General features: G+C 36.1%; 3 protein-coding genes, 4 non-coding genes and 2 pseudogenes across 7 annotated transcripts; 2 read left to right on the forward strand and 7 right to left on the reverse strand.

The window, feature by feature from the left end:
* Positions 1-548: 548 nt before the first annotated feature.
* On the forward strand, positions 549-12,324 carry LOC120013710 (alpha,alpha-trehalose-phosphate synthase [UDP-forming] 1-like). The gene is made up of 18 exons (XM_038865604.1): positions 549-674; positions 1,470-1,857; positions 2,089-2,186; positions 2,326-2,714; positions 4,290-4,404; positions 4,529-4,630; positions 5,209-5,359; positions 5,904-5,992; positions 6,991-7,039; positions 7,645-7,745; positions 8,412-8,599; positions 9,364-9,481; positions 9,679-9,855; positions 9,931-10,053; positions 10,135-10,222; positions 10,418-10,548; positions 10,648-10,746; positions 11,016-12,324. The coding sequence occupies exons 1-18, from the start codon at positions 621-623 to the stop codon at positions 11,400-11,402; spliced, it is 2,847 nt and encodes a 948-aa protein (XP_038721532.1). The 5' UTR covers positions 549-620; the 3' UTR covers positions 11,403-12,324.
* On the reverse strand, positions 11,989-14,994 carry LOC120013711 (eukaryotic translation initiation factor 4E-1-like). Its single transcript, XM_038865606.1, has 5 exons — positions 14,657-14,994; positions 13,246-13,411; positions 13,035-13,160; positions 12,454-12,519; positions 11,989-12,333 (listed from the first exon to the last, which is right to left on the reverse strand). The coding sequence occupies exons 1-5, from the start codon at positions 14,950-14,952 to the stop codon at positions 12,283-12,285; spliced, it is 705 nt and encodes a 234-aa protein (XP_038721534.1). The 5' UTR covers positions 14,953-14,994; the 3' UTR covers positions 11,989-12,282.
* Positions 14,995-15,349: 355 nt separating this feature from the next.
* LOC120013480 lies at positions 15,350-16,933 on the forward strand (annotated as a pseudogene).
* Positions 16,934-18,000: 1,067 nt separating this feature from the next.
* On the reverse strand, positions 18,001-20,905 carry LOC120013481 (60S ribosomal protein L32-1-like). The gene is made up of 4 exons (XM_038865309.1): positions 20,768-20,905; positions 20,571-20,674; positions 18,528-18,709; positions 18,001-18,445 (listed from the first exon to the last, which is right to left on the reverse strand). Exons 2-4 carry the CDS (start codon positions 20,658-20,660, stop codon positions 18,316-18,318), a joined length of 402 nt encoding a protein of 133 aa, XP_038721237.1. The 5' UTR covers positions 20,661-20,674; positions 20,768-20,905; the 3' UTR covers positions 18,001-18,315.
* LOC120013959 lies at positions 19,468-19,554 on the reverse strand (annotated as a pseudogene).
* Positions 19,723-19,808, reverse strand: LOC120013998. The gene has a single exon (XR_005471531.1). It is a non-coding gene; the product is annotated as a small nucleolar RNA Z196/R39/R59 family (small nucleolar RNA).
* Positions 19,930-20,009, reverse strand: LOC120013997. The gene has a single exon (XR_005471530.1). It is a non-coding gene; the product is annotated as a small nucleolar RNA Z195/SNORD33/SNORD32 family (small nucleolar RNA).
* On the reverse strand, positions 20,209-20,292 carry LOC120013958. Its single transcript, XR_005471501.1, has one exon. It is a non-coding gene; the product is annotated as a small nucleolar RNA U31b (small nucleolar RNA).
* On the reverse strand, positions 20,424-20,504 carry LOC120014009. Its single transcript, XR_005471540.1, has one exon. It is a non-coding gene; the product is annotated as a small nucleolar RNA U31b (small nucleolar RNA).
* Positions 20,906-22,852: the final 1,947 nt, after the last annotated feature.

A 22,852-nucleotide genomic window follows, 5' to 3' on the forward strand; every position in this document is an offset into this window, starting at 1 on the left:
GTTTCTTCTCTTGTTACCAAGATATGGTTTTTTCCCCCCAAAAAGGCAAAAAAACATGAAGATTATTTTCCTTTTTTATATTATTCAAATAAATTTGCTTTTAATCTGGATAATTTATCTGCAATTGTTCTCCCTTTATGGTTGTGGGGACTGCATATCAGGGTCTAGGGTAGAACAAGATTAATGCAGGGAACACATTGTTTCAAATCTTTCAGGAATTGATCACATGTTAAATATACATTAAAAAAGAGGCCATATTAATAAACAAGGAGATCATGGTGGGGTCTTTTTGTGTCATACTTCTCCCAGCTGTTTCACTCTTATAAGTATCGAAGTTTTTGAATTGGGTGTCTCTCTTGTCTCTCTTGCATGCCAAGATTCAGTCTTTATTATCCATGTATATATATATTTCATTGCAATCCCTGCTATTGTAATATTTATTATGTAAATCTAAATCGGATTTTTTTTTCTTCATATAATCTCTATACGATTACGCATTTGTTTTGGTAGATTTTTTTTCTCTAACCTGACCAGAGCCCCCTAAAATATCGCTATGCCAACTTGCTCTCTCATCTCCATTTGGCCCTTTTGTGCGCAGCGAGGTCACTCACTCCCGCAATATGGCTGTGAATGTCAAAGAATCTGAGGAGATCGGCATTTTGCAGAGCAATCAGGTGATGACCCACTTCTGGGTTTGGTTTTGCTTTTATGATTTTGGAACTTTGTTTCTTTTGCTTGCTTTGTTTTGGCTTCTGGGTAGTTGTTAGGTGCAAATTTTAGATGGGTTTGTTTTTGGGTTCTCATAGATTGCAGTGGATCATCTGTTGAGTTTTTGCTGGAAATTTGAGAATGTGCCTTACTTGCTTTATGTTCTTTGTCATTCGTTTGAGATATATACAATGGAGATTGAAGATGTATTTGATGCTAACCGTTATGTGTATCATGCTCTTTGTTGAGTCGAAGTCCATTAGACAGAGCGTCCTTGAACTGATAGTTATGTTCACTTAATTTTTATCACTTGAGTTTTCACCAATTTGTTAAGAAATTCGCCCCAAGGTTTCTGTAGCAGAATCAGTGCAATAATTTATTCAATGTAGAATCAGTACTGTTCCTTCTTTTGTTACCAGATGTGTTGTGTGATACTGTGATGTTCGTTTAGATAGTTGAATGACAAAACAAATAAAAAGCATCTGGCCAAACACTCCAGGCTTGTTGGTTTTCCTAACAAATACGGAAAATTAATTAGACGCATTGAGCACCTGATGATTTAACATTTCAATGATTCTGGGGCAATGCTTTGTCTTTATGTTAGAGATTGAATGGTGAACCATTAACATTTTTGTATATTATTCCCTTTGAGTATGTAGTTATGGAGCCAATTTACTGTGAAGATGAGTACTTGTATTTTTTGCTGTTGCTTGTTAGCACCGTTCAAGGAAACGTCTATCATGAATTCATGATTACTGCAGGTGATGTTGCAAACAACGCACATACCAGGGAACAGTTACAGCTGCAGTCCCAGCACGCCTAGAACAACAAGAGTAGAAAGGCTTCTGAGGGACAGGGAATTGAGGAAAATCAACAAGGTTTTCAGTTTGCCTGAGGTTGCAAGAGATTTTAACAGAGACCCAGAACTCTTTGGAAATGACCAGATCCTAAGTGACCCTGAAAATTGTGGCCTATTCAATGAGGAAGAGTTCTTAGAAGGACTTGTTGGATGTGAAAAGCAAAATGGGCAGTCTTCTAAACAGCGCTTGTTGGTAGTAGCCAACAGGTTACCGGTGTCTGCAGTTAGAAAGGGTGAAGATTCTTGGCAACTTGAGATAAGCGTAGGTGGACTAGTCAGTGCACTCTTGGGTAAGTTAACATAATTTTATTTAACATGATATTTTGAATTTCTGCTGAATTATTGCCTGCCATCATTTTATTTCTCTCTCCTTATTTTCCAACTGGAAACAAAAATACTGTCTTCTATATTTCTTTTAAAATAATTATAACAATAAAAAAATTTTACACATGCTACTCTTTTTCCATTGTGTGTGTGTGAGATTTTATGAGGTTAATTGAAACCTGGTTATTTTCTTGAAGGTGTGAAGGAGTTCGATGCCAGATGGATTGGTTGGGCTGGTGTAAATGTACCTGATGAAATTGGGCAAAAAGCGCTTACAAAAGCTTTAGCTGAAAAGGTTTGGAACTTTTTCTTAAGTCTGGAAGTTCTCTTGTAAATATGTCATGCACATATCTTTTTGATATTTATCCACACATGGCAATATACAAGAGATACCCAATTTATTCTTTTCCTAATTTTCCTCTGTTTGACTGCAGAGGTGCATCCCTGTATTTCTTGATGAAGAGATAGTTCACCAATATTACAATGGTTATTGTAACAACATCTTGTGGCCTCTTTTCCATTATTTGGGGCTTCCACAAGAAGATCGCCTTGCAACTACTCGGAGCTTTCAATCACAATTTGATGCATATAAGAAGGCAAATCAAATGTTTGCTGATGTGGTAAACCAACATTATCAAGAGGGAGATGTGGTTTGGTGCCATGATTACCACCTAATGTTTCTTCCAAAATGCCTAAAAGAATATAACAATAAAATGAAAGTTGGTTGGTTTCTTCACACACCATTTCCCTCCTCAGAAATACATAGGACGCTCCCATCTAGATCGGAGCTTCTGAGATCTGTTCTTGCCGCTGATTTAGTTGGGTGAGTTGTTCATATTGTAGCATGCTACCAACATTTGTATCTCATCCTTCTTCATATCATTTGGCTGATATTTACTCGAAACCTACGGTTCATAGGCCTAGGAATGCCTTGAAATTTGTTGACGTCCTGATATTTTTCAAGTTAATAGTAGAGGAAATGTTTTGGGAGCCCATTCTAAGGGGTCATATATGCATGTTATGCACCTCTTTTAACCCACCAGTTTGAATCGAAAGGTTTTGGCCACAACATTGTTTCTATTGCTTTCCTGTTGGGAGTTTATGACGGCTGTGAGATTCCTTTTCTCATGCTTATTCTTAGAAATTTTCATTTTTCATGTGTGATTTCTCCAATAGCTACATGTTGAAGCAAGCTCTTGCTTGAACTTTTGGTTTCCTTCTGCGTTATGCGATAGAATCGTTCAACCAACCAAGCAGTTTTGTAGATTGTTTCTTCTATCCTATAACTTTGTGTTGTTACTTCCAAATCCCTCCAAGAGACCCACTGGAATGTCCAATGTTCTTATCTTGGTACCCCTTAAGAGCCTTGGGCCGTGCATCCCTGTGTGTCAACATAAGAGTCACATCTCAAGCCAATTTACTTTTTTCCTGCTCGAAGTTTATTTCCAGGATACCCAAAAAGAGCCGTTCATGAATTTGTTGATCACTTTTACAGCAAATCATTGCCATGAACAAACTTGGCATTGCTCTGCTCCTAATTTGTTTTGCCGAGAACCTATATGTGATACAGTTGTATATGTATGTTGTGCACCACTTTCATTCCAAAACCCTTTGTGCTATATTGTGATCACAACTTCTTATATATCCACCTCTTAAAAGGTTACATTTTCCTTTTTTCCCCCAATATAAAATTCCTCTACTTCCATATTTCCCAAGGTGCTATTCTCAAAAGTCATCCTCACCTTTTGTCTCTTCATTCGTTACATTCAAATGAACAAAACAAAATAAGAAAGTTAATGCTGGATTTGGTTGATATCTTGTGTTGCATGGCGAAGATGTACACCTTATTACTGGTCTATGTTTTCTATGCATATTGCCTATATTATTTCACACTGATACATACACTGGACTAATACACACTCATAGTTCTAGTCAATACTTAAAGTTTTAAAAAAATTATAGCTGAATAAACAGAAAGTTTGAAAGGATTTTATAGTGGTGAATTGCACTGATTTCACCACATAGTTGGCCATATTGACATTTCCATTTTCCTTTTTTTTTTTCTCCCTTTTACGTGATACATTGTTTTTAAGTTAAGCATTAAGTTGTTTGTCACGATTTAATGTCTCATTCTCGGCAATATGATTTCTGGCTGAGGTAGTTACCTCTTTGCCATCTTAATGTTGTCTACTCTCGCACAAAGTTGCACTAATCTGTAAAATGATTGTTTGTCTGTCCCATGTCCCTTTCTTTAAGTGCAAGTTGCATCGTTAGCTGAAGAGATACAAATTCTTCTGATTTGATGTATTGCTGTGTCACGTAGCAATTTGTTTCTCATAGGGGAATAATCTTGGGATATCTTTATATGGTTTTGATTTCTGGATTCTTTACCTTCCAGCTTTCACACATATGATTATGCAAGGCATTTTGTTAGTGCTTGTACTCGTATTCTTGGACTTGAAGGTACACCTGAAGGAGTGGAGGATCAGGGAAAGCTGACTCGCGTGGCTGCGGTATATTAGCTGTTCATTTGCTGTATTTTTCCTTTTTTTTTTGGTCTATGCTCCTGCAAAAGCTATTGTTCCACAGAGTCTTCCTACTGATGCCAATATCATTTTTCTGACACTGAAATTACAGTTTCCTATTGGGATAGATTCTGATCGATTCATTCGAGCCCTTGAACTTCCTCAAGTCCAGGAAGACATTAAAGAACTGAAAGCAAGATTTGCTGGTCGAAAGGTTGAACCTCTTTTCTCCTACGAAAGTATCATTTTTAGTAGTTTAAGTTTTCAATGACTTAAGTTGATGTCTGCCTAATTTCGGTACTAGTCTAAAATATTCAATTAAGCATGCTCACATTGCATCCTGATGGCTACATATGATTGTAAAGTGGGTTAAAACATGATTTCTTTTCAATTACAATAATTGATGTATATCTACTTTTCTTTTTCTCCTTTTATATCTATGTGCTTTTTTTCCAATATTAAATAGGTCTTATATCTTTGGCTTATATCTGTGAACTTCTTCCATACAAATGATAACTTCCTGCCCTTATATTTGTTGTGATTTTCTTATGTATCATTGTGCCAGAAATTCTTTATTTTTTCTTTAAAAATAATAGTCAGTATGAAACAATTGTTAATCTTCATTTATAGCTGCATTGTTAGTTATGTTTTACTTTTCCATTGCACGTGGCACATTTTACTACAAAATGTTCATGCTAGGTTTTAACTGTTCTGGATTTGATGAAATTTTATAAATTTGTATTTTCTTGCTTACTACTGTCAAATATTCACCAACTTCTCAACAAAGGGCAGGTGATGTTAGGTGTTGATCGTCTCGATATGATTAAAGGGATTCCCCAAAAGATATTGGCATTCGAAAAATTTCTGGAGGAAAATCCAGACTGGCGGGATAAAGTAGTTTTGCTGCAAATTGCCGTGCCAACAAGGACAGATGTTCCTGATTGTATGTTCCTATTTAGGCAAAAATTTTCTCCACTTATATTGTGCACTTGTTTATATTAATATTCTGTGAATATATTTCTTGAGTGACATTTAAGGTCGGATGATTTATAATCATTGCAAACATAACTCTAGATGATCATTTACATGGTTTGTCCAAATTCATTATTTTGACAAACAGTACATACAAATTAATGGTCGGTCCTATTTTTTCTTAAAAAAGTGGTTTTTAATGTTTTTTATTTTATAACACTGGCTTTAATCTATGGGCTTCTGCCTCCTCCTTTCTCATTTAACTATATTATTTCATTAATATATCATTTGAATTTCGTTGATAATGTTTAGTCAAAGTAGTGGTACTAAAATTGTAGGCATATCTAATATATTATTTTTCTTTTTTTGCCTTTTGCAACTTGTAGTTTTCTACCGCTATTTGATTCATACATATGAACTTGAAGATGTCATTCTGATTCTTTTTTTTTTCCTTTATGCGAAACACTTTATGTTTTTTGCGGCATCTTTCACAGTTTTATTTACTCCTCTGACAGATCAACGGCTCACAAGCCAAGTTCATGAGATAGTTGGACGCATTAATGGAAGATTTGGAACTCTTACTGCAGTTCCGTTACATCATCTGGTTTGTATTTACCTATTCATGCGCATATGTATGTCAGTAGAGTGTGCATGGAATCCATTCCCTCCCTGATTCAGTGATTCATACGTTTGCACTTCCTTAATAAAACAAACTTGCATTTTATTGGTAATTATCATCAATGCCTTAATCCCAATATTTTGCCATCATGCCATCATTTGCATGGATTCATGGATTATTGGAATCCATATGTGGACTCCTTTTCATCATTTGATATTTTAAAGAATATCAAACAATACTGTCTTTTGCCATTATACATTATTCCCATCTCAATATCTTGCATAAACCAAGAGCTGCAAGAACTGATCTCACCATGTAGAAGTCCTACCCTACAAATAATATGCTACCTATAAGTCTTTTATGTAACTGAGGAACTGAACAAAATTAAATTCACGTTACTTGTAAAGAGAGTTTATAGTCATATTAGATACTGAACTTGCTGTCATGAAATTCATACGGGCTTCTAATAAAAGTTATGTTGTTGCTGATACATTATTTGCTATATTTTTTAATAAACTGGTTATGCCAAATGGTGCTTCCAATTCACTTAGAATCATATCTTTCATTCTCTTGCGATTTTACCAAACCTAGCCGTTAATATTCATATGCTGAGTTGTTAGTTGTTATCATGATTTTCTCATCTTTTGTAGACCCGGCTATGTTTTTAACAATCAAGTGATATTTAGCATTGGCGGAAAAAAAGAGAGGAAAATGTTTTTGTTTCTGTGAACTTATGGCACAAAGTATTCAAACCAGGCAAAAATTTCCACTTTGGGAATCATACTAAGATAAAATATGATTTATGCTACCTTTCGGAATTTATCCAAGTGAACAAAATATGATTTTTGTTGTTTGGTATGAAAAAAAAGTGTTCTAGCCATAGTTCAACTAGTTTCTAGTTCACAGTTATTTGAAACATAGTTACCTTTTTTTACTGTACTTACTGATTATTTGAGCCCTCTGAAGAGTTTTATTTTGTACAGGATCGATCTCTTGACTTTCACGCATTATGTGCACTGTACGCTGTTACAGGTACTTATTTTTGTGTCATAACACTCAGAGTTTTCAATCATTTTTCTCTTGGTTGAAATGTTAATTTGCTTCAAATACCTTCAATTTTATTAAAAAGAAAAATTCTCACCTTTAGACATTAATCTGTGAAGAATTTGAGTAAAATTGTTGAAACATCCTTAGAGTAAAATGCGCAGTGTTGCATAATGGGATATCCTAACTAATCATAGCTATGTTCTTTATGAGCACCAAGTACTTTGTGTGATTTTATCTAATAATATGTTTCGATTATCAATAGTTACTAGATATCTGTGAGGTATTTTGTTTCAGGCATGCCAGCAGAATATTATGGTCCATTGCTGCTTACACAAATGCTTTGGGATAGAAACAGTTACATGCCAATAAGAATATCATATGCAAATAGTTATCACTTGGAACCATCCCATGTTGTTAACGGTTGAAGATTTTAATAACAGATCTTGAAAGTTGGAGGAACAAGTCACTAAAGTGGAATTCACATTCACGTTCTTCTCTACAATTTGAAAATAATGAGTACTTTCCTGGCATGCACATTCATCATGCTTCACCTTTTCCTTTTTTTCCCTTGGCATTATGTTCTTGTTCAGATGTTGCACTTGTCACATCTTTAAGGGATGGAATGAATCTTGTTAGCTACGAGTTTGTTGCCTGCCAAGCTTCCAAGAAAGGTGTCCTCATTTTAAGTGAGGTAATTGAAGCCTTCTGTTTTCTTTGAGTATACTTTTATGGATCTTGTTGGTTTTCCTTGTTGCTCAATGCAGTAGCTTCCGGTGCAATGTCTGGAGCAATCAAAGTCTGTCCTTGGGTTTTTCTTTAGCGGATAATAAGAGGAGGGGCAAGAATATTTTGGTTCTACCTAGTCTCTAAGAATTTCTCAATTTTTTAGATGCATAAAACCTTGAAGATCTATTGAGAACCCTACTTCTAAATATTATAGTCAATTGTTCCAGCTCCCCCAAGATTATAGCAACTAGTCTCATAATTACTTGATGATGGTTTAGGGATACATGTTGGAATCAAAATATGATACATGGGGTTATGAAGAACTTGTGTTTCTAGTGAGACATCTGAAGTTCATCATCTCTCCAATGTATGAATCTGATAATCATGTTGTTTGGAAAGAATTTGATTGTGTTGGTTAAATGAAGAGTAGCAAAAAACGTTGTGAATGTGGGATTTAAAGAGGCTTTTCCATATCTTGTTATGAACAAATATCATTTATATGTGGTCCTGCTTGAATTAGAAGAAGAGATATTATTGGCCTCTTCTGCCATATCTATCTTATTCAAGCTAATATTATGAAAACATGTCAGTTTGTTCTAATTTTTGTATGTATTATTCTTTTTGTTTTTAGTTTGCAGGTGCAGCACAATCCCTTGGTGCTGGGGCTGTTTTGGTTAACCCATGGAATATAACAGAAGTTGCTGCTTCCATCGGTTATGCTCTGAATATGCTTGCAGATGAAAGAGAGAAGCGGCACCAACATAACTTCATGCATGTGACTACGCATACATCTCAAGAATGGGCTGCAACCTTTGTGAGGTAATAATTACATTGTCCTGCTGTGATTTTCCTCCTTTTTATGAACATTTAGAGCATCAACGTGTGATTATGTAGCTATGAAAAATGAAATCTATCCCTGTTGCAACATATATTGATCTTACCCTGTTCACTTCCCTTCCAATTTCATCCTTGAAGGGGGGAAAACTGCATCACTTTTAGTTTGAATTTTGAAGATCAAGAGTTCTAAAAGTTCCATTTCTGATACTTTGAAGCAGATTTTGAAGTACATCTGCCATCAATATGATATTATTTTGGCTCAAAGACGACAAAAGAAAAAGGAGAAAAGAAAGGAAAGAAAATAAAAAAAAGAAGATATTTTGACTTCCAATTTCATTCGGAGATTGTAGATGAGGCATCTAACTTTTGTCGAAGTATTTGGATGGAAAATTTCTCATCGGCTTGGGAATCAAGCTGCAAAATGAAGGATAATACAATTATCTTTTTAACAGTAAATGAAATTCAATATCATCATAGTTTTTCTAAGAGAAAAGGAATGTCGTCTTAATTGGTCTCTCAGTACTTTTAGTAGCTATGAAAAATGAAAGTGAAAAAAACAAGAGCCTCAAGCTGAAACAAGTTTTTCAAAGTCATTCCCCTTGGAGAAGTGAAAATGGAGATTGCAAATGTTATCATTAGCCTTCTGAATGTGTTTCATTTACAGCAGTTAGATCTTTCTTCTTCTTTTTTTGCTTTATTCTATTTCCCAATTTAATTTTTTAAATTCTGAGCTTTTATTTATGTAGTGAGCTAAATGATACCATTGTTGAAGCTCAACTAAGGACAAGTAAGATTCCACCTGTTCTTCCAATCAAAGCTGCAGTTGATCGTTATTTGCAATCAAGTAATCGATTGCTCATACTGGTATGTTCCACTTCTCTAAGGTCATTGTAGCAATATTGCTAGGCGCGAGTTCTTAAACTTCCTAAGGAATATCATGAATAAGTGTAGCATAAGTTTTAGACATAATTTATAGGAATTGTTTTTTTTAAAAAAAATTAAGAACATAATTTTGTTACTTCTTATGTTATTGTTACCTTACTGTTACATCCTCTCTGCAGGGATTTAATGCAACTTTAACTGAACCTGGGGACATCCTTGGCAGAAGAGGAGGTCAAATAAGAGATATGGAGCTTAAATTGCACCCAGAGTTAAAAGAACCCTTGAAGAAGCTCTGTGATGATCCAAATACCACAATTATTGTCCTCAGTGGAAGTGACAGAAGTGTCCTCGATGATGTACTTTGATTTCCTTAATCACTGTTTTTTACCCTTCTTGTGTTCTATGATGTTAGACTGATTGCTTTTATGCAGAATTTTGGAGATTATGGCATCTGGCTGGCAGCAGAAAATGGAATGTTCTTACGTCTTACAACCGGAGAGTGGATGACAACAATGCCAGAAAGCTCAACAATGGATTGGGTGGACAGCGTAAAGGTTCGCAGATGATTAGTAGAAAATTTCTTCCTTGTGAAGTCATTTAGACCCTTGACTCCTGATTATTTTTCATGATTACAGCATGTTTTCGAGTATTTCACTGAAAGAACCCCACGATCTTATTTTGAGCATCGTGAAACGTCACTTGTTTGGAACTACAAGTATGCAGGTACTGAGCTTTTAAAGATATTGTATAGCTCTTGGTGAGCTTAGCTGCCGATATCAAGGGTGTGGGTTGTATTGGATGGGCATAGGTTCCAGTTTCTATGCGCAAACACACATTCCCAAGCACAGTTATTCTCTGCAGAGATGTGATAGTCTTTATTTGCTGCTTTTTATTCCATTAAAGTGAAAACTATTTCAGACGTGGAGTTTGGGCGGCTTCAAGCTAGGGACATGCTGCAGCATCTGTGGACAGGCCCGATCTCTAATGCTTCTGTTGATGTGGTCCAAGGAAGCCGATCTGTTGAGGTTCGGGCAGTTGGTGTCACGAAGGTATCACATTATGGGTTATCACGTATTTGATATCTCTTGCATAAGTTATCAGAAACACATTTTTAGACATCCCTGGTTGATATTTCAATGCGTGTTCAGGGTGCAGCAATTGATCGTATCTTAGGAGAAATTGTTCATAACAAAGGCATGAAGGCACCCATTGACTATGTCCTGTGTATTGGACACTTTCTACAAAAGGTATATTTCTTGACTTTGAGAATCTCTTTACTCAAAGCAAAATGGTCACCATAATGAATAGATTGGTTTGATGAGCATAAATATACTCAGCCTCCATTTCTTCGGAAGTTATGACTTTTAACATAATTGTTAGCACATATATATATACAGAAGCCTTTCTCTTGATGAATAATATTAATTTTATTATTAGTTGGTTTTAGCGCGTGGTAATATTCGAACATTTTGTGAATACTGGATTTTGAAGCTGATGCGTATGGTTCTTTGTCCAGGATGAAGACATCTATACATTTTTCGAGCCAGAACTTCCTTCTGAAAAGCCATCTTTACCAAGAGCCAAGATACCAGATCCTGGCAGGACATATGCACCAAAGTTTTCAAATTGTAGAAGTGCGTCCAAGGCTCACCTTAGGAAACAAAGGTCCTTGTCAATTTTAGAAAGGAGAGCAAGCAATTTCGGAAGTGTAGGTGGTTGGCGGCCCATAGTACACGATAGGATGTCCGTGTATGAGGGTTCTTCGGTACTTGATCTTAAGGGTGATAATTACTTCTCCTGTGCTGTTGCGCGTAAACGATCAAGTGCTCGATATCTCCTCGGATCATCAGATGATGTTGTCGGTCTCTTAAAAGAGCTGGCTGAGTGTTCAACGGCAAGTTGATTGTAACAAACCTCATCCTCATCGGGTTGCTGTTTTCTCAATTCAAAGAGTATTCTAGGTAGCAGAGGATCAAGGACCCAACGGCCAGGGAATAGTAACTTTAACAAGTTTTGACCTGCACAAAAGTGTTTTTTTTTTTTTTTGCTACAGCATTTATGCAGGAAGAATAATAGTTAGTGTTCCATTTAAATCCATTCTGATTCCAATTTTTGGTAAACAATCAACAAAGCTGATGTAGCAAGAAGTACATGATTACATGGATCAACAGATGTATTCATTCTTTAGGGAAAAAATAGGTCATGGTTCTTTTCTTTTACCAGTTCAAGTTTCTCTACTTTGTTACTTTTGAATTTTGATTCATCTCCCGATTTCTCAGAATTCCCATATCAATGGGGGGAAGGAGTGGATTATTATCGGGTTTTTTTTTCTAGAATTTTGTTGCTAACCTTATGCTTCAAGTCGCTTCTCCCCATTTAGGTTTAATTATATGTATTTTGCATGTTTATGCATGACTTGGCCGTTACGATTGATTGATATCAACTACAAGAGACGAGGCAAAAGGGCAACACAACGACAATTACAACAGTTTTCTCTCCCCAAAACAATTTGGCTATTCATAAACTTTTCTAACTAGGATGGATTCTCAGTTACGGTTCTTACCAAAAGAAGTAACAAGCAGTCACATCCAAGGGATGCAATAAGGTTCACCGATTGATGCAACTAGTTTTGCGATTAAAACATCCTTACAGAAGATTTGCCAAAACACAAAGCAAGGCGACTGCATCCATGAAGAAGTCCAAAATTATCTAGAATGTGATCTGAGCTGCCATTATGTTGATAGAAAAACCTTCATCTACTTGTGTCATATGTTAGAGACAGACTATACGGTGTACTTGTTCTTAGCAGCCCTGTCAAGCTTTTTTGCATCCTCCTGAAAGAGCAAACCAGCATATTATTACAAGTAGGCCTTATTGGACATGATGGATTTATGATATATGAAAGAACGAGAATCAGATAGAAAGAGGGAAGGAAAAAAAAAAAAAAAACTCACGTGAAATATGAACCCAATACTGTCATTGCAATCAATAAACTTCTTCCACTGCTTTCCAATGCTCACCTGCGACATCATTGAAAATATGAAATTCTTGCAAGATCTACGTGAGAAGAATAAAAAAAATAAAATTTGAAGTCAGTCTGCACACAAGGGCGCAAGGCAATTCAGACAAATGCAACTGCCCCCTATACGTAACTGAATGTGGCCAATGTATGAATGTGGTTACAACTTCTGACCCATGTAGTACAAACTAGGTGGGACCAAGAAATGACAGGAGACTAGAAGATTATTTTTGAATGGAAAATTGTTCTTTTGAATGGGAACTAAAGGATCATAAACATTACAATTAACATGATGACCTTAGGCACTATTTGCCAGCAGAACAACGAAAAAAAAATACTATTTATTAATAACAACCAAGAGCACATATAAGATCCAGTCTCCACGTTTTGACAGACCAAGTAGATAGTTTTACTAAAAGCTCAGTCATAGAATGCCTCCATGTAGAAAGCTAAAGAATAATGTTTCTACAACAAAAGAGAGAAGATATGGATTGTTTATTTCTCAAAAAGCAGTACCTGGGCAGCTTCATTTGAAGCATTCTTTGTCCAGATTGATATTTTATCTTGCCTAGCTCTAACATTGACAACTGCTCCACAAATTTCATCTCCATGATCAAATTGCTCCCCAATCATAGCCAACAACTATCACCAGTGCAAAAATAGAATAAGATGCCATACGGGATAAATATTCAATGTCAACTGGTACACACTAGGTTCAGATTCATACTGTATACAACCAGCACGTATCAGACTTCCCTTTAGGAAATGTTACAGTCCACTTCCCGCCATTTGCACAAACAGGGTCCTCCCATTTAGGCTCAATCTTATATTTGAAGCAATGGAAATCAGCTCCCGCAGCCAGCTGGCTTGGTTGATGTATGTGGTTGAATACACTGAATACATGATCATTTAAAAGTTAAAATAATCAGACATTACAGGTAAAAGAAAAAGAAAAAGAAAAAGAAAAAGAAAAAGAAAAAGAAAAAAGAAAGAAAGACAAGCATTAAATTCAAATACTCAGGGTCGGCTACATGAATCCTTAATCCAGATGTAGGTTTTGACAAATTTTTACATTGACCACCGACCTATTATCATTACCCCAGATCTGCGACCACCATTCGAATAGACAAGAGTGGCTGAGAGAAGTTCCTCAAACTATCTCTCTCTTGAAGAAGCAACTTCTTAACTCATACAGGAGAAGCCTATAATATAAATTATCTTATGCCACAACTAACACATGTAAGTAACATCCAATAAAATCAAAACTCTGACAGATGCATAATCAAGCTGAGAAAAAAAAGTCTCTCATATTTAAGTGCTAAAACTTGGTATTACGGCATGTATTTAATTACTCTTTTCCACGCATATTTGTACTAGCAACAATAAAAAAAAAACTAAAGCAATGGGTTTAGTATGATCCATATATATCCAGAGCATCTAATCCTTCATGGTTAAATAAGAGCATATAGTCATTTTAAATGATATAATAAGAGCCATTGCTCCCTGAAATAATGATATTTGTGAGGTATGAATAACAATAGCACAAAAGGCCTCATGTGTATCTCTAGATGGATATGTAAGAAAATTACCCAAAATTTGTCTTCCTCTGTACTAAGAAAATTTGCCAAATGGTTAGGGAGCATCCAGGGAAGAGTGTTGTTATCTAAGACTTAATCACATGTGGATCTTTTTTCGTCGTGCAAAGTGATCTTAAGCAACACAATCTACTAATCATATTTCGTTGGTAGAATTTCATTGTCCATCACCAAGGGGTGTCCTTGAGATCATCTTCTTCATTTCATTTCAAATTGAATATTAGATTTAATCATCTTTCATCCAAACAATCTCGATAACGTCCAAACGGATCCATATTGTAAGAAAATCAAAGGGAAAAAAGAACAAAAAGAAGCCTAAAAAGGATTTCATATAAATTAGGTATATAATTAGCATTTTTCCTACTACAAGATCATCTTGGTCATGAATCAAAGTAACAAAAATACATCCAAGCAAAGAGGAGTTCATTTCAATCCAAGATTGATCCGATCAGCCAACATTCATTTTATTTCATTTCACTTCGTTTCCGTATCCGCAACAACAAAAAAAGATTAAGAAAGGAAGAGAAGATACTAAAAATTCACCTCCAAAACTCCTCAACAGTCGCAAAGGTGTAGATTGAGCGCATAGAGCTACCCCAGGTGGCCTGCTTCGACTTTGCAGAGGGATTATCGAACCAGAAAGTCCAAGAGTTCTCAAGCGGGTGCGGCTGGAGGGGAATTTCAGCAGATTTATTGATCGAAGAGTCCTCGTCGCCGACGATCTCGCCTTCCTCGGTCTCTTCATCATCGGCGCCGGGCGGAGCCCTAGGGTTAGGGTTCGGTGGGTTCTCAGGGTTTGTTTGGTCATCTGCCGCAGTTGATATTTCTTCGACCCCCATTCTCTCTCAGCGCGCGCGTGTTTCAACTTCTTTCTTTTCTATTTGTTCGTGAATGTGATGTTGTATATATATAAAGGTCATCGCCGGCCCGGCCCCATAAATAGGTGGACTTGGGCGGTCACGTTAAGCCAGTACGCTATTCTTGGGCTTGAAGGCTTGGGTCCGTTTGAGGCTTTAAATTTAAAAATAGGCCAGATATTTTTTACATGGCCGGGCTTGGGCAAAGAGACAAGCCCAGCTCGGTGTTTTATCGCATCCAGTTCTGTATAGTGCACGTAAATCATATGGTTCAATAATAAATCTCACAAAAAGCCAAAAAGGAAGGTAAGTGAACATTATAAAAAACATATTATAAAACTACCAATAAATGAAAAGTTCGGGCCATGACATTATTTGTTCTTTGTGATCGAAGTCCAAGGGTCCCAACATTCCAACCGAGACAGTGAGACAGAGAGAAAGAGAGGTCCAAGTATGGAGAATGAGATAGCAAGGTTAGGGAGTTCTCCTACGGCTATGGTGCCTTGTTTGAAGGAGCTGCTGATAAAGGAGACACTCACAACTGTCCCACCAAGATTTGTCCGATCAGATCTTGACCCTCCATTCATATCATCAGATGCTGCAACACCCCATATCCCTGTCATTGACTTCCACAAGTTAACATCTCCAGAATTCATGGACACAGAGCTTCAGAAGTTTCACCATGCCTGCAGAGATTGGAGTTTCTTCCAGGTATATATATATATATACACACAAAAGCATATTAGTATATTACTGTTCAGTGTTCAGTCTTTTTGGTCATGATGTTTATGATTTGTTGCAGTTAATAAATCATGGAGTAGAAGATTCGGTGGTGGAGAAAGTGAAGTTAGAAGTGCAAGAGTTCTTTAATCTCCCAATAGAAGAGAAGAAGAAGTTATGGCAAAAGCCAGGAGAGGTAGAAGGATTTGGTCAGGCCTTTGTTAGGTCTGAAGAGCAGAAGCTTGATTGGGTAGATATCTTCTTCATGATCATCCTTCCAACTCATTTGAGAAACCCAAACTTATTCCCTAAAATTCCTCTTCAATTAAGGTCATCCTTCACACTCTATTCTGCCACAAACAGTACTAGAACTTTTAACTTTGATCAGTGAATAAGGCTTTGTATATGCAGGGATGCCTTGGAGGCTTACTCAACAGAACTGAATAAACTAGCAATGGAAATTCTCAATTTCATTGAAAAAACTCTAGGAATGGAACCGAATGAATTGAATGAAATGTTTGAAGAATTTCAACAGGGGATGAGGATGAACTACTATCCTCCATGTCCGCAACCAGACCTGGCCATCGGCTTCGCCCCCATTCTGATGGCGTAGGCTTCACAATCCTCCTCCAAGTGAACGAAATCGAAGGTCTGCAAGTTAAGAAAGATGGGATGTGGGTTCCTGTTAAACCCCTCCCTAATGCCTTTCTCATCAATATTGGAGCCATTTTGGAGGTAACATAATCATAGGGTAAATTTGATTATCTTGACGGATTATGCAGCATGAACTTTCTGCTACTTGTTTTGCTGTCTGGTTCTGCAGATCATAACCAATGAAACCTACAGGAGCATCGAGCATCGGGCTACTGTGAACTCGGAGAAAGAGAGGTTTTCTATTGCCACATTTTTCAATCCCAAACAGGAGAAAGAAATAGGACCAGCATCAAGCCTTGTAACTCCAGAAAACCCAGCATTATTTGGAAGAATAACAGTGGGAGACTTCTACAAGGGATATTTCTCTCGCGAACTCCGCGACAAGAAGTTCTTGAAGAGTACAAAATAGAGATGGTCAAAGCAACTAAATACATCCTGCTCGTTGATTGTCATCTTGACAATATATTTCTTGCTTTTGTGTTTTTTTTCATCCTTGCTGTGTATAACTTCTACCTTGTCAGTGACTTCAATTTCCCACCAAGAACTCCTATGGTGCTTATCTATGTCAATGGTGTTCATTTACTCAAAACAGAGGAATATAGCCTTTGCATCCAAAATCAAAAGGTGATAAAAAAAAGCTACTAAGCTAGAGAGAACATATGATGCTTTATCTATGTCAATGGTGTTCATTTACTCAAAACAGAGGAACACAAAGATGACGAAGGAAACAAGAATCTAGTGATGTGTTTTCCAGAAAATGGGGATCCACCACCCGTGCATAAGGATTCTGTAGTGAGTGGAGTCGGGCACAGACAAGATTTACGTAGATTTTACCTCAGATAATAAGTGGAGAGAAAACGATGAGCAAGCACTCAAATAAGGTAGTCACGGGACCATAGAATCAATTATGATGGATGAAATGCAATTATGGAATCTCAATCATGCGAGTTAAGATATTAATTTTTGGCACAAAATAAAACAAATGAGCCACCATCAACGAAAGGGTCCAAATGCGTCTTTACTTTTTCTTAAAAAAGACGAACTTGACTAATAAGCACTTTCTCAACAACCTTAAATAAATTATATAGCCCTAATGGGCTGTCTGTCTGACAGAATCAACCAGAGACTTCACAGCAGTAAACTTTTCATCATCAAATAACTTATAACGTCACATTTCGCCATGAAACATGGTCCAGAATGTGAAAAATGCACAAGATTGTTAAACATCCTCATATTACTGTAAGATATATTTCAGAAAAAACTTGTAAAATATGTTTTCTATGCCACATCAACAAGCCCAAACAAAACAAAATTTGAACTTCCCCTACTAAGTTGAGACATTTAAACATTCAGTAACCAATTTGGAACCTGCAAAAGCTTTCAGAAACAAAAATTTGCATTAACATTTAAACATTTGACGATACTGCGGCATAACAGCATCTCAACCTTCTAAGGCCCCCCTGGATCAATCTTCACAGCACAGTCAAATCTAACTCTTTAAATGCCATATCATCTCCACCATTTCGCTCATGGTTGCAGGTAAACAGGCAGCTATTTGAATAAAATTTGATATACGATAAATGTAGAAACACGGTAGCATTTCTGAAATTTTTTCTCAATAACAATTGAAAAGAATTTGAAAATTTTTCACCCAAATGCCTAACAACCCTCCTTTGATCAATCATTCAAAAGTTACATTATATCCTTTTATGTAATTTGACACATCATTTTGATCATAATACATGACATGTATATATACCACTAACATTTTAAACAGCATTCTAAATCGAGCATATATATAAATGCTAGATCTCAAATTGTTTCCCAGACCGAGGAAAACTGTTTTTAACATGGATTCCATGATGATAAAACTCTTCCAAATGTACTCTTCGGAACAAAATCATCCAAGCCAAATAATTATAGCAAACAGAATTCATTCCTAAACACACTTCAAAATTTCCTTACACTAGCTCATTCATCTTCCTGGCTACGCAATCTGGCAAGTTTGTTCGTTACAACAATGTCAAGTTGTGCAGCTCGCTCAACAATCTCTTTCCTCTTCCTTGTTGATACATCATGTGCTATCTCAGCACAATAGGTTCTGCACGGCAAATTAGTCGTGAGCGTATGCAAAAATGGAGACAAATATTATAGACCTACTTGTAGGATTATAACATTTTTACCTGTTGTGCATCATCAATAATTCAAGCTCTTTGGAATTATGCACAACAAATTTCTTGAAGCCATTTGGAAGACAATGACGAGTCTTCTTGTCTGAACCATATCCAATATTGGGCATCAACGTGACTCCCTTAAACTTTCTCCGGACACGAGAATCAATACCCTTTGGCCTGCGCCAGTTTTCCTGCAAAGTAAACAAGGCAACGAAACCATGTTAACCTTATAGTATAGTACAAGTTAAAAGAGTTGAATATCATGGAAAACAAGAGGAGAATCTGTTTATCCAGAAGCATGTTGAAAGCAAAATTAATGGAGCAGGAAAGCAAGCAAACAAACCAAATACAATGATGCAGGGATTCAATAGATGTCAGAAAAACTTTTTAACTAGTTTAGAAGTTGAAACAAATTCTATGGGATATATGCATTACTTTTAAATGGCAAGAAAAGGATCATGACATTTGACATGGAAACATTTGTTAACAAAATCATGTAAGCAGGGATAAAGTAACAGAGAGCTCATCAGCATAAAGCAAACTGTGTCGCAAGACCTGTTTATCATTTCATTTCTGCCCTGTAAACGAGATGACCAGCCACACATAAAAGACTGTACACCAGATACCATGGGCAAATGGAGTAATCACACCCCAAAAAGTGGAAAGGAGGTAAAACTCCCAGAAAAAGCATAAGAATTTCAATTACAACCAAAATCCACGCCCCAGCAGGAACGCAAGTTGAAACTATTTCAACTGGGTTTGCATCATAGAGAGCAAGGGAGGGAAATGGAGCACATTAATTCATTTCTAACAAAGAATTCAAGGACTATCAAGAATCAAACAAAAATCAGGATGATATAGATTGAGATTAGATTACAAGGGCCCATTTCACGAAATAGCAAATATCAAGTACTAATCAGCAATAAAACAACTCTAAATACAACACATGGGATCAGATAAAAGGTCCAACTCTTTCACCACCTTCCAACAATAGCTGGAAGTAAGACTGGGTGTCAATAAAGAAATCATCACATCCCCTTTAAATACATCAGATCAGCCCAAGCAAACAGCAAACAACAAAATTTAAAATGATGCAAAGCATGAGTGTTTTATAACCATTGAACACAAGTTACACAACTCTTAATATAACAACCTCAACAAATTTCCAACGAAAGCAGAAGTCTAAGATGCATGACAGTCCATTTGCAACCTCAGCCGAAAGATGGTGATATTTTGTAAAATAATCACAGGAAAATCATAACCATTAAACAGATTTCATCATTGGTTGCAAAGGACATGATACGAAGAGAAAGTAAAAGATCTTCTATTATTTTGCACACCAATAACTAAATCAATGAAAACTTTACTGCTGGGAAACTTCTTGAGAAAAAAGAACAATCATGCAATATGCAAGAGATCAGATGGTAGTGCATGTTTGTTGATCATATTCAACATCAAGCATTGTTATGGATAGGTATCATCACATCTCCTCGCATGAACATTTGAAACCAAATTTATGAAAATATTAGTACAGAAAAAGAATATATATCATCATATTCATCTCGCTTTTCAAATCTCCAATAATTATTTGATAGCAAAAAAAAGAGGCATCATGAAACCAAACCACCTATTTTAAAAGCTCAATCAAATATAAACAAAAAAATGTTAGCATAAGATAAAAGAAATAACAAGATCAGATAGTCGATCTCTGAATCACCATATTGCATCAACAGAAGCAAGTGAGACTGGGTGTCAAAAAGCTATCATCACATCTAAATAGAACCCACCCCGGGAATTAATGGTATTTCAATAAAAATCTAATACTTTTTTTTATTAAAAAAAAAAGAGCATAAAACATTCGTGTTCAAAATCAAAAGTGATAGTTCTAATCAAACAAAGTGACAGGGATCAGATAGATAGAAGGATCACCATATTGCATTAGGAGATGCAAATAAGCCTGGGGCGACAATAGCTATCATCATTTCCCTCAACATCATGTATCATTTTTTCCTGAATTTGAACACAACATAAGGTTTGAATAGATAGATATACCTTCACAGAGATTTTCCGGTCGCTCTGGGGCCTCTTGAATTTCTTCACCCTCTTCTTCACGATCTTCTTGGACAGCAACGGCGCCGCCATTTTCCACTTACCTCCTGCAATGAATTTACGTTTTATGTATGTAAATAAAATCAAATACTCTTCACAGATCTACAACTAGGGGGAGAGAGAGTGAGGGAGAGGCTTACGGTGAATTAGGGTTCTCGCCGCCCAGCCTCCTCCTAACTGTGTCTGAGTGGAGCCTTATATAAGCAAGCGCTCTCTTATCTAGGGTTTGCGAGTCGCTTGAGTCGAGCCGTTTTCCCGAGTTCGAGGATTTGGGTCAGATCGACGGTGGGGGACAAGAGTCGTTATATTACTGAAGCCAGTTTTACTGGGCCTGAAATCGACGGTGAGGGACTAGAGTCGTTATATTACTAAAGCCCAGTTTTACTGGGCCTCAATTTAGGCCGACAAAAGTTTCTTAAAATACAAATCAAATCTTATCTTTTTAACCGTACAATTTACCAAGGCCCATCTCAAGATGCGCATAAATGTACTGGGCCAAAACCTATTGTTATTTCAATGGCCCATGACAAAAATTGCAATTTTGTAAATTTAGTTCGTATTTTTAACACGGCAGTCTAAAACAAGTGCCATAACCTTGGCCATTGGCCATTGATCTAACATAATCTGTCGTTAAGTGATCAACTTTTATACTTATGGGATTGATAGTCCGAGTTTAAACACATATAAAATGTTCAAATGACATATTTATAAGATGTTATTCTCAATTAAAAAAACACCATTTGCCTTTGGTTGTATGCAAATTATTGAATGCATAATGCATCACACTTCTAAATAATATTACGTAAATCACTAGTATTGCCTTTAATTATAAACTCGGACAAACTTACAAAAAAGTTAATGGGATAATTTAGTAAAATAAGATATTTTGTGTCCCATAAAGCAAAGAAGTAGATATGATAGCTCGAAGCATATTATGGGAACCTTAATTATAGAACGTGCACCATATCTAGGGTTGGTGGTGATTATTTTCCGTCATTATTATTATCTCATAAAAAATTTAAAAACTATTTTTTATAAGGATATTCAAATTTAATAGGATTCAAGTGATGATGTAGTTGATAGGAATAAAAACAAATAGTGTAAATTGAAGAGTGCATCAGGAGTTTTATGCGATCAAAAAATTCCCTTAAAGTTGAAGGGACAAATTATATAGGTAAGTTATACGATCTGCGATAATATATGGTTTCGAATGTTATGCCATCAAGAGACAACATATATAAAAAAGTGCATGTAATAGAAATACAAATGTTTCGTTGGATGTGTGGTTATACTAGAAAATATAGGATAATAAATTAGCTTATTATTAGTATTAATTGAACATAAGCTACGATAAGATCGTTTAAGATACGAGTAGCACTAATTGAACATAAGCTATGATGAGATCGTTCAAGATGGCATAAACATGTCCAACGTAATGATAATAGTGCGCAGTGCTACAATAAGGAGGAATGAGAGAATTTGTATGGAAGAGAGTATGAGACAACGAGGAATACCTAATAAGATATTACTTGAAGTAGTAATACATGATATAAAATTAAAAAAAAGCTCATGAATGTATAATTCATAGTAGAAATAAAATGGCTTGATTTAATAAGAAGTTATTTAAATTTAACATAAGTGGATGAATATATGATTTTTACGATAGAAATGAATAGAAAAAACTAAATATCCGTGATGAATTTTCGTTGATGTTTTTAATGAATTTATGTAGTCGATCAAATTTCTTGGGATAAAAACTTTGAGGAGTTTATAATAAAAAAAAAAATAAAATTTGAGGATGATGGATATCCAAATTTAATTACCATATCTGAATCGCAAAAAATTGAGATCGGGGAACTCCCAGTCCTACCACGCAGGGTACATACCATAGGTACTGCCACCTAGCTCGGCTGACGTGTTTTATCTTTATCCTCTCCTTCAAATTATCAAGGACCCTTAATCTAACCAAAATACTCATCGTTATCCAAGTATTTTCACAAACACCCCTCACACTGTTACTCGACTAGAAACATGAAATTTCTCGATGGTGGCAGTGTTCGTAATTAACAACTTTTCCAATGTTAAATCTAGTTACTTGTTTTCTCGATATGGTAAAATTATTTTTCTTGGCGTATTCTTCAATTATAACGTACGCGGACGTCAAACGGGATTTAAATAGAGTTGAATCAGCGCCTCCACCTACAATATTTTATTTTCACAGTCTC

Source organism: Tripterygium wilfordii, chromosome 13, assembly GCF_013401445.1.
Source record: "Tripterygium wilfordii isolate XIE 37 chromosome 13, ASM1340144v1, whole genome shotgun sequence".
NCBI lineage: Eukaryota > Viridiplantae > Streptophyta > Magnoliopsida > Celastrales > Celastraceae > Tripterygium > Tripterygium wilfordii.

What these genes read in the sequence shown, in the direction of transcription:
- LOC120013710 (XM_038865604.1), top strand. Translation starts at nt 621, where the DNA reads ATGGCTGTGAATGTCAAAGAATCTGAGGAGATCGGCATTTTGCAGAGC. An exon ending in GTGTCCTCATTTTAAGTGAG is followed by an intron (nt 7,746 to 8,411) that starts GTAATTGAAGCC and finishes TTTTGTTTTTAG; the next exon opens with TTTGCAGGTGCAGCACAATC. An exon ending in ACAGAAGTGTCCTCGATGAT is followed by an intron (nt 9,856 to 9,930) that starts GTACTTTGATTT and finishes GCTTTTATGCAG; the next exon opens with AATTTTGGAGATTATGGCAT.
- LOC120013711 (XM_038865606.1), bottom strand. Translation starts at nt 14,952, where the DNA reads ATGGGGGTCGAAGAAATATCAACTGCGGCAGATGACCAAACAAACCCT. An exon ending in ACTGTTGAGGAGTTTTGGAG is followed by an intron (nt 13,412 to 14,656) that starts GTGAATTTTTAG and finishes TCATGTATTCAG; the next exon opens with TGTATTCAACCACATACATC. An exon ending in ATACGTGCTGGTTGTATACA is followed by an intron (nt 13,161 to 13,245) that starts GTATGAATCTGA and finishes CACTGGTGATAG; the next exon opens with TTGTTGGCTATGATTGGGGA.
- LOC120013481 (XM_038865309.1), bottom strand. Translation starts at nt 20,660, where the DNA reads ATGGCGGCGCCGTTGCTGTCCAAGAAGATCGTGAAGAAGAGGGTGAAG. An exon ending in ACCGGAAAATCTCTGTGAAG is followed by an intron (nt 18,710 to 20,570) that starts GTATATCTATCT and finishes TTTACTTTGCAG; the next exon opens with GAAAACTGGCGCAGGCCAAA. An exon ending in TTATTGATGATGCACAACAG is followed by an intron (nt 18,446 to 18,527) that starts GTAAAAATGTTA and finishes TTTGCCGTGCAG; the next exon opens with AACCTATTGTGCTGAGATAG.